This window comes from Fistularia commersonii, chromosome 19 (genome assembly GCF_037954325.1).
Source record: "Fistularia commersonii isolate RoL2024-O1a breed Wild chromosome 19, RoL_Fcom_v1.0, whole genome shotgun sequence".
NCBI lineage: Eukaryota > Metazoa > Chordata > Actinopteri > Syngnathiformes > Fistulariidae > Fistularia > Fistularia commersonii.
The window spans coordinates 14625267-14636195 of NC_141302.1; the positions used below are offsets into that span (position 1 = coordinate 14625267).

The following is a 10929-nucleotide window of genomic DNA, read 5'->3' on the forward strand; positions in this document are numbered from 1 at the left end:
AGTGTAAGCTCTGCACAGAGACTGTCCGGCAAAGCCTCTGTAACCCACCACCACAGGCAAGCACCGAGCCTCCCAGCCTTGTCTGTGGCGATTGCAAACCAGGCTGTCATACTTTTCCCTCTTCCCCTCAAAGACCTCCTCCATACGTTCCTCCCACAGCACAGTGAGTCTGCGTGGTTTTCCTTTGCATCCCTCCCACAGTCCAAAAACATGCAGGAGGTTCAGCGGGGATGTGTTAATGAATGGATGAATGGTTGCATGACTCTGTGGTCGCTGGCTGGTGACCGGTCCAGGGTGAACCCCTCCTCTTGACCAATAACAGCTGGGATAGACTTGAGTGCATGATAAGCATTTATGAATTAATAATGTGGTCTGAAATGCAGGTGGCTCCAAACCGAATGATTTGAGTATTGTTTTCTTTTCCTTTTTCGGCTGCTCATTTCAAGGGTTACCACAGCAAATTAGCATAACTAGCGGCCAATTTGCATGTTTGGTCTGGCACAAGTTTTAATGTTGGTTGGTTTTTCTAACACAACTGTCTGCGTATCGTTTACTCTATCTCTTTATTTTCTTGAGTTATTTATTTACCTGTCCACCCTCTTTCGCGGTTGGGACTATGTACCGTTTCTCCGGTGCACAGTGTTGTTTGCCACAGGAGGAACTTCTCCAAATGAGTAAATGAGCCGGGCGCATCCCAGAGGTGCTATGGTGGAGCACCAGCCGGGGGAGGAAAGACGGCGCGAATGTGAGGGAGAGGGACAGAGACAGAGAAGGCAAGCTCTTCCTGCCCTTGGTCATAATGGGGAACGTGAGGTTACTCGCCAACAAATCTGACCAACTGGGAAGTAGGGAATGTAGCATGCTGTGCTTCACAGGGACCTGGCTACAGGTGAAAAAAACAGACGGCCCAATAGATGTGCTTCACGCTGATAAGCGTGAACACCCCAGCCGGGGGAGGTGGAGCGGCAAGAAGAGAGGAGGAGTGCTTGCCGTCCATGTTAAAAAGAAATCTTGCAACTCTGGTCATATCACCGTGAAGGTCTCCGTGTGCATCCCTGATGTTGAGCTCATGGTGGTAGGACTTCGTCCCCAGTACCCTCCACGTGACTTTTCACACTCTGCCCTGTTGCTCATCTACGTTCCTCCTACGGGCATCAATGAAGTTTATCTTATCTTATCTTATCTTATCTTATCTTATCTTATCTTATCTTATCAATCTAGGCTCAAGGAGTACACTGGTTTAACCTACTGTAATCTATACCCTTCCAAACAAGATGGGATTATGACAAATGCATGTTGGCTTCCTCTGCAGCACAGAACTTGTTGTTAAAATCTAATCTCCTTAAAATCTACATGAAAATATCTGCACTTTTATACACACAAAACTCTTGAGTGTTGAGTCCCACATGGGTGGAAGGGCCAGCTGGCACCGGAAGCGCGTCGGCACGTGCGGGCCGAACTTCTCCCGGAAGTGTGCAATGAATGAGATCACGCCGCGAGAGGAAACAGATCCCGACAACTAAGATGGCGGAAGAGCAGCAGGAAACGTCGCAGGGAGAGATGGAGGGTGAGAGAAACCGTTACCTCGCCGGACATCGGTTAAACGGTGCGGTCGAGTCCCACGCCGGAGGGGGTTTATATCCACCCGTGTGGGCGCTCCGTCCGCCAGTTGTCGCTCCGCTCGGAGTGGAGGCGTCCCAACGCGCAGCGACGAGAGAGGCCATAGCTTGTAGCCTCACGTTAGCATGCAACCGTCGCTACACAAAGAAAAAAACGCTTGTTTAGTTACAGACGGAGCCGCAGTAACTGACACCCCCTTGGAGTCGTACCTAAGAAGAAATACAATCTATATACTTGCCAATAAAGACATGACAGTCTCGCTTCGGTGGCTTAAACGTCGATGTTCGTCGGCAGCCGAATTTGTGTTGTTTTCATGTAGCCCCGGAGCTAGCCCCGACTGGACGTTAGCTTGACAGGCGTTAGCCTGCGCCGTGATAACAACTTGTGTTCACGCTTCTGTGAACTTGCAATGATGTGATAGATCCTTCCAGGGACGTTAGAGCCCCCAAAACGCTAATCCAAAATGCTGTATAATGCCAGAATTTTGTGTGAACGTTACAGTCGCTTCTCCAAGCCAGAAACGGCTCTCCTGCGGATAACGGTGGGTAACGTGCAGAGACCAAACAACCAAAATAGAATTTCGAGAATCGACCGACTAAGTGTTCACGACCTTGAACTCGCCCTGCCACCAGGAAAACATTACCATGTAACTTTAAGGTTCAGTGAGATGCCTCCGATTTGGCATACATGTGGACGCGGTGTGGAATCCAAAGCATGTCACCAGAGGAGACCGTATGTGGATAGAAAGTAATCGCCAGCGTTGCATATCTAACGAATAGCATAGGATTTTGTGTCAAACGATTGCACAGTGTGTGTTTGGGTTGTGCAACCACAGTGTGTGTTATACCTCATGAGTGTGAGACAGCAATTATATTAACTGAACGTAAAGCCAAGTCACAACAAAGTTGGTCTGGACCACAGTTAGAATCATTTATGGAAACCCAACAAGCCCACAGGAGTGAGCGCTTGGTGACGGCGGCGAGGGCACACTGCATTTTTTAACAGGTGTGGGAACCTCGGACAGATCCCAGCTCATTGTGGGCGGCCTTCGGCCTTGACCGGTTGGGGTAAAAAGAGAGAGAGGGAGACGGACTTAGAAGCAAGTGCGATAGAGACTGAGCGAGTATGGACGGACACAAATGATCTATTATTGCTAATATTAATAGAGGTGACAGTATCATGATTAAAGTTGACTTGATACACAATGGCTTTGGTAAGATAATAAAGATATGCTACATTGATCCTCACAGGGGAAATTCCATTGTCACAGCAGCGCAACAGTTACAGTATCAATATATTTGGGTATAAGTAGAGAAACAATTAAAAGGTAGCAAAATACATTCACAAATAAATAGACAGCAGACTGAACAACAACAACATCAAGGATAATAATAGATAACAGAATGGAAAAGCGAAGACAGCCAGGGTGAAAACAGACAACCAAAACAACAAGGATAAGAACATAAACAGTAACAATAGCAATGACAAAAATAAAAAGATGTGAATGGAGGTAGACCAACAAGGATAAAAATTGATAACGGTATATACAAAAGAAATAACAGCTGTGGATGGCTGGCAAGTCCAAGTGTTAAATAGTTGGTACTGCCTAGATGGGTAAAAAAGAAACAATTAAGTATCTTGAGATGTTGCGTATTCTGATTACCAATCCATTTTTTTTGGCATTTTAATATAAAGACACCAACACATTTGATCCGATATAATTAATCAAATCAGTATTTTTAAAGCGTATGTACACAAGTGTACATGTATAGATTCTTCGAAGTGTAGAATAGAATAAAGTTAACTGTAGAAATAACTGACTAAATAAAAATGGGCTGCACTGACGTGCACAGTTTTCAAAGCACTTCACTGGATTACATTAATCCTTTCATAAACATACTGATGCCATGCAAGGAACTCCCCAGGCCTTGGAAAGCAACTGCGGGGTTCAGTGTCTTGCCCAAGGAGATTTCAACATGCAGACAGGTGGAGCCAGGGATCGAACAGCCAACCTTCAAATTGGATGGATACCACAGCCACCCCTCTATATTATTTAAATATCCCCAAATTTTGGCCCTTAGTTTTGTATAGAGTTGTTAAGATTGGCCAACTGATCTTTGAGGTTGGCCTCTAAAATAAAGTTTTTAATTTGCAATTTTGCAGCCATAGCAGCTGGTCATAATCTGATGTAGGTTATTTAATGCATATGCTTTGAACACGTCATGTCACCAATCCCATGGCCTGAACCTCCCGCTTGCCATGCAGTGCTGTCTCTCAGTATGTGAAACCCAAATTATGATGTTTTCTCATCTATTTTTCCCAGGAGTCAACTGCCTCGCGTATGATGAGGCGATAATTGCTCAACAGGACAGAATTCAACAGGAGGTGAGGAATCCTTTTGTTTTATTTGTACAGCGAACACAGAAAGATTGCTCGACTGCATTCCGCCTTTGAGCAAAAAAATTCCGGAATACTGCGGGGTACTCATACACTCACCATACAGAATAAGATACTGATGTCTTTATTTTACTTTTATTTTTCCGGTCAGGACAGTCAACCATGAGTGAAGTTTCTCAAAAGCGCGCTTTTGTTTTTTTCCCCACGTGTGTGTCCGTGTTTAGATAGCCAACAGTAACCCATTGGTGTCGGACAGACAGAACCTGTCGGTGCTGCAGAGGGAATATGCTGAGGAAGACACTGTTTATCAGCTCAAGATCAAGGTCAGTCAAACAGCATCACTGCACCCTTGTGAGGGCGAATTTCCTCTGTCAGCATTGCCCTACTGCACGCGGAGTTTTTGTTTACCCGTTGGATCGTCACTCAGTGTAATTATTCCCTTTGTGTTGTTGCAGGACCTGTACAAAAAATACTCATACATTCGCAAGACGAGACCGGATGGGAATTGTTTCTACAGAGCATTTGGATTCGCGCATCTCGAGTCCCTTTTAGATGACAGCAAGGAGCTACAGAAGTGAGTGTCTCTCGTACCCTCTTGGTCTGTTGACTCTGTCTCACAGTGCTGTCATCCTGAATACACCTCCCGGTCTGGCGTCGACCTGCCCGCTCGTGGCTGACGTAAATTCGCACTGCTTTCCTGTGTGCCCGACAAGTGCAGGCACGTCTGTTGGCCCCACGGTCACCGGCTATTGAGCTGTTGAACTAGGAAGGGTGCGTGTCTTCGTCAAGGTGCTCCTCGGCACTGACGTCCTGATCAGGCCGCTGAAGCTCACTTTACGCCACCTCTTGACGACCCATGACACAATCTGTGATTGATTAACTAACAGCAAATCTGCTCCGATCACACTGTCCTGTAAATGTTTATTCTGCCGTCACTGTGATGATGCCGCTGGGCACTCATCGGGGGTAGGGGTTGAGTAACTGGAAAAGAGTGGTGTCTTGCTGAGGTAACAGAATTCACTTTCATTGTCAGTCACCTGCGAGCCTTCCGATGGACTCGGGAGGGGCAGGCACTCATACGTTCTTCTTTCCCACCCCAGTGCGGTGCTTGTGAGTGTCTCCCTCGCGCTTCTAAATGTTCAATAAGTCACCCAACAAGACAGTGACCCGCTTTGTACGTTCACTTTGATTCACAGGGAAACCGTTATAGCTGTGGTCTTATCAAGCTGTGCAGGCCGCCTCACCAGAAATATATGCTTCCTTCCCTGGACAGGTTCAAAGCAGTCGCAGGCAAAAGCAAACTGGACCTGGTCAACGAGGGTTTCACCGAGTTCACCATTGAAGACTTTCACAACACCGTGAGTGTCTGCTCAAACACTGAAGAAACACAGACTCTGTAGTTCCACGCAGTTGATGCAAGCACTTTCTATCCTTTCAGTTCATGGACCTGATCGAACTGTGTAAGAAACAGCCGAGCCTGCAGGAGCTCCTAAGCTCCTTCAATGACCAGAATGTGTCCGACTACGTGGTCGTGTACCTGCGGCTGCTGACCTCAGGCTACTTGCAGCGAGAGCAGGCTTTCTTCCAGCACTTCATCGAGGGAGGACGCTCCGTCAAAGAGTTCTGTCAGCAGGTAGCGTTTTTTATTTTGATGAACTTAAAATTATCTTCTAGTTCATCAGGAGAAAAAAAAAATCTGGGTCTTGAAACCACTTTTCTCCTGAGACAGTCTTTAATAGAATAGTGAGTCATCACCTTGGCGAGTGTCATTGAAGGCGACAGGGCCGTGGATATGAAGGACAAGTTTGTATTTTGAATTATCACCTCAGTGGACAAAGACCTTGAACACTGGAGGAGTGTGTTGATAGATCGGGCCGAGAAATCCGCTGACAGGCAAAGTTATGACTGTACGGGCATCATTTTCGTCCTTCGTTCAGGCACGCACCTGCTTGGGCATCAAATTTTTGACTTCACTTTGAGTTCACTCACCTACACTAATGCAGGGCTTGCACCAAAAGATTTTCATGGTCGCAGCCTAAAAACTGAAAGTCAGAAGGAAATTTTAGGCATTTTACTGAAGTTGCAGTGCACTGGTGGTAATCTGAGCTGTTTTAGATGACATCATCCCCTTGTCTCTGACTTTCAGTCTTTTCAGTGACATAGCATAACCAACAATCAATAGATGAGCTACAACATTAGCAGAAACAGTAAAGCCGGTAGACAAACAGTCGCCAGAGTGGTATTGGCAGCAGAGACGGTATTTGTTGGTGAAATGGATGAACGGGAACTGAGAAGACGGTCCTGATCAGTATGGAGCATCCAGAAAGAGGAGCGGATGGTGGAACTGTGGGCAGAACAGCCCGGCTCGGATGCTGTGAACCCACGAATGTATCCCTGCCGAGGGAAGAAGGAAAGGGAATGGACTGAAATAGTGGAGGCTCTGCAAATACCCCGTGAAACATTGCACTGTGGATAAATGCTTAAAGAATGAGTCGTAGTCTTGTAAATAGTGACCCCGCAGGATGAACAGTGTTTGTAAAATTTCACTCAGACTAAAAACCTGAAAAACTGATCTTTAGATGTGAGCAAGTGTGAGATGATAGTTTTCCATGAGTCTTTTCCAACTCTCTAGAAAGTCTAACGATGTATGGGTGGCATAACACAGTGGTCAAATCATAATCCACGACATAAACCCTGTATAGTAATTCTAAAACATAATGCAGCACAAACAAACATGGCGTTCACTTAGCGAACGTAAACAATGCACATTCCTCATATAGTGCCGCATTACAAGATAGCCATGAGCTATGCAACTGGTTTCCACGCCAAATTTGTTACATTGCAAATGCCATACATCTGAATGATGGAACCAGACTTTCTTAACAAATTTATTGGAGATGGGCACGTAGCCACGAAATACGAGGTGAAGCCCCAGAAATGGTTTGAAAGTCAAGAAAGAGTCCGATCTGATATCTCGGTGACAAGAAACTTCATGGGGTTGGGGGCAGCAGTGGTAAAGGCACAGCACCTCGTGGTTAGGTGTTCACTTCTGGTGACGGGGGTCGGGTGGTTGGAAATGATTGGAGGGGGGGATGGTAGCGGAGAAGGTCGGAGGTAAGGTTATTGAGGGCTTTTTAGGGGAACATGAGGAGTTTGTACTGTATACAATATCAGACAGGGCGCCTGTGGAGCTGTTGCCAGTGGAGCTGTTGGTGGACGGGGGCGATGTAGTCTTTGGAGCAGGTAGCGGCAATTTTTGTACATATTGTAGTTTTTGAGGTCAGCAGAGGAAAGGCTCCACTCCACTATGGCAGGAGTGAAGTCAGTCCGGAGATTTTGAAGGAACAAGCAAGTATTTCTGTGATGGAGAGAGAGGGACAGAGTCGGCCCATCCTGTGCAGGAGGTAGAATGTGAAGTCCTGGCGATTTTGCTGATGTAGGAATAGAAGGAGCGCATGGAGTCCTTTCGGGCGCCATGGTTGCGCTCTAAGGTATCACAACTCAGTAGAAAACCAATTAACAGAGCTGAATATGTGAAACAAATTCAAGTCCCATGTCTGAGATCGTGTGTAAATAAGTTAACCATGCCCTTTTATTTCCCCCTTGATAGGAGGTAGAGCCAATGTCTAAAGAAAGCGACCACATTCACATCATCGCCTTGGCCCAGGCCCTGAACGTATCTATCCTGGTGGAGTACATGGACAGAGGAGAGGGAGGGACAGTCAACCACCACGTCTTCCCCGAAGGAGGCGACCCTCGCATCTTCCTCCTCTACAGACCCGGCCACTATGACATCTTGTACAAATAACGCACTCTGCGGCCACAGACAACCTCATCAGCCTGCCGCTGTTGATGGCAACAGCAGCTGGTTTGGAGAAAAAAAAAAGAAAAAAAAGAAACTTCAGCAGCCAAGTTGAAGAAGCATACGTCTGTGTATGAGACTACACTCATTACTTTGAAAAAATAAGGAAGAAAACAAACAAAAAAAAGATTGAATCACAATTCATGCCCCCCCCCCCCCCCCCCCCCCCGACCCCCCCCCCTCCACCTTCAGTCATCAGATGGTTAAATAAAAATCTTTGGAAAAATAGAAGTGACTCCAGGCATTTAGAGTTGTACAGGTTGTTTTTTTTTTTTCTTTCGTGGTTGTAAATGTTATCTACTTGCTTTACGTTGGACTCTTTTCCTTTGTTACACTGCGTTTCATTGAGTTTTATTAAAGGGATTTACATCTTATCTGGTCTCTTATTTCCCCCCCTAATAATACTGTCTTATCTAACATGTAGAGTTTTCCTCCAGTTTTGGTAGGTGTAGAACAGAAATTAACAGAAATTAATTCAAGGCACAAATTGAGATCAGACGTTTCTTGTGATTTCAGTCAAATTGCCGTGCAATTCGAAGTTTGAGGTTTTACAGAAATTTAAATGATTAATTATCTATACCTCTTATCTTGCAGGAGTTGCAGGGGTGCTGGAGCCTATCCTAGCTGTGATTGGACAAGAGGTAGGCTTCATCCTGGATTGATCACAGGGCCACATTTTGAGATATAAAACAATTCACCCGCTCGCTCACAAGTCTGGAAAAGTTAGGGTCTCTGGTTTTGGACAGGGATGAACCCGGAGAGACCCACGCACACACGGGGAGAGCATGGAGAATCCACACAGAAAGGCCCCCCTGCCCGAATTCAACCAGGGATCTTCTTTGAGGCCCAGCTGCTACACCGCTGTACTGTGTGTGTGTGTGTGTTTCACGCTGATATATAATTCACTCAAAATGAGTAAATTCCCATTTAAATAAACAATTCACCCAAATTTCCATAGTTACTGCTTTTTTGCAGGTAATGTGATACATGGGATTGTTATAGTCTTTTTTTTTTTTTTGTACCTTGCAGGCTCCACAAAACTCAATATTATTTTTTTTTTCTTGAATATGCAGATTATTCTGTAATGGATCACTATCCATCTGGCAAAAACTGGTCAATAATAATTTAAATGACAATAACATGATTTATTTTTCTGACACCCTTCTTCATCCTTTTTTCTCAGAGCAACTAACCTCTCCTCCCTCCCTCCATACATAAACCTCTGGTCTTCCTCCGGACCTCCTGCCTGTGAGCTCGAATCTCAACATCCTTCGAGTGAGACCTCTTACCGTGGGCACAAAGATAGGTGCCAAACTCGCCGGGTAGAAATGGCCACTTTGTCAAAGTCGTTGACGGAGACGAGCAGGAGAATATGGGCAACATTTGTGCGGTATCACTCCTCTCTTACAGGTAAGCCTAAAGTCAGAGTTGCCGTTGTTTATAGTTTGAGTTTTTTTTCTCAGCGCTTTTCGAAGCGCCCCGTGTAGGCTACAAGCTAACTTCGTACCCGTGGTGGCTAATTTTAGCAACAAGCTAGCATAACAAATTAAACTAGCTGCGATGCCCTGATGACACACACCTTTCATCACACAGGTGTTTTTGACTCTTAGACATCCCTTTCCTTCGTACAAAAAAAAACATAATTCTCATCTGCAGTTATTTTTTGTCTAAGTGTTCTTTAAAAAACTTCGACAAGCTGAATTCGGACAAGTTCATAAGTTTGAAAAAGCTCTCAGAGGGCAGCAGGTGGCTATAGTGGTTGTGATGGAGATATATTTGAGGAAAATGCGTATGCAAACAGATTCATGCTTAGTATTTATGCCATTTGTCATAAATAACATATATGAGCACCAACGTGGTGAGTGGTGTTACCTACCCCCAAGTAATAATATTGCTTGTCCTATTGTATAAAGCTGACCTTATAGAGAACATGGATAAGAAAGCGACGTGGGACCGCTTCTATGCCGAGAACAGCAGCAGAACGGCCGCTTTCAAGAACTTCGAGTGGTTCTTTGGATTTGACTCTGTTCGAGACATTATCATGCCCCTATTACGGCCCGGGTCAGACCCAGCCTCCCCGTTACGGGTCCTGGATATGGGCTGTGGCACTTCTGCTCTGGGCCCCTGCATATACAGACACTCCCCTCACACTGTCCAGGTCACGTGCGCCGATCTTTCCCCCGTGGCTGTGAGCCTAATGCGGGAATATGCCCGGGCAACGGCCTTCCAGCCTCACAGCTTTCGCTCCACGCTAGAGTTCGTGGAGCTCGACTGCACACGGATGCATGAACGCTTTGCCACGGGCAGTCTGGACCTCATCGTGGACAAAGGCACCACAGATGCCTTGCTGCGGTCCAAGGAGGGGAAAAGCAAGGCCGGCCTGGTGATGAAGCAATGTCTGAAGGTCTTGCGGAGCTCCGGGACCTTGCTCCAGTTTTCTGACGAGGACCCCGATGCCAGGCTGCTGTGGCTGGAGACTGAAACCCAGGAGAAGGGTGCCATGGCGGCGGACGTAACTGTACAGGAAGTTGGGGAACTAAGAGGAGTGTGTTATTACTGCTACCAAGTGACCCCTCAACCTGTTCTCCCAGCCATAACTCCGCCTCTCAAAGACCTTGACTAAATTCTTCTTCATCCTGAGAGTGTGCTTCTTCGCTGTTCCAGGAGCTCAGAGGCGGTGACTTGTTGATGACTGCCATCTAGTGGCCAGTAGATGTACTGTCTCGTTCACTCGGTAGGATAAACTCACAAGTGTGAATGAGTGATTGCGTGGCCTCCTGATCGACTGGCGATCAATCCGGGTTAAATCATGTGTCTCACCTGGGATTGGCCACAGCCCCGCTGCACACCTGTGTGCTGGCTAAGATATGATACAATGAGAGACCTGTGGCATGGAAATGCATGTGTATTCTGTAAAAAGATACTAAATCATGGCTTCCATAAACGCTCTGTGCAAAATACAGTGGACTCATGCATACTTGATTCTTTTTTTCCTTCTCTAAACTTTTATTCCAGAGCAAACTTTGAATTATTATTTTTTTTTACCCATT

The 10929-nt window shown here is 46.0% G+C and overlaps 2 protein-coding genes across 2 annotated transcripts; both read left to right on the forward strand.

Moving 5' to 3' along the window:
* Nucleotides 1–1455: 1455 nt before the first annotated feature.
* On the forward strand, nt 1456–8105 carry LOC147223906 (ubiquitin thioesterase OTUB1-like). The gene is made up of 7 exons (XM_086166490.1): nt 1456–1567; nt 3944–4005; nt 4242–4340; nt 4473–4591; nt 5291–5375; nt 5456–5650; nt 7628–8105. Exons 1-7 carry the CDS (start codon nt 1483–1485, stop codon nt 7823–7825), a joined length of 843 nt encoding a protein of 280 aa, XP_086022616.1. The 5' UTR covers nt 1456–1482; the 3' UTR covers nt 7826–8105.
* Nucleotides 8106–8856: 751 nt separating this feature from the next.
* cskmt (citrate synthase lysine methyltransferase) lies at nt 8857–10840 on the forward strand. Its single transcript, XM_086166491.1, has 2 exons — nt 8857–9289; nt 9793–10840. Exons 1-2 carry the CDS (start codon nt 9208–9210, stop codon nt 10500–10502), a joined length of 792 nt encoding a protein of 263 aa, XP_086022617.1. The 5' UTR covers nt 8857–9207; the 3' UTR covers nt 10503–10840.
* Nucleotides 10841–10929: the final 89 nt, after the last annotated feature.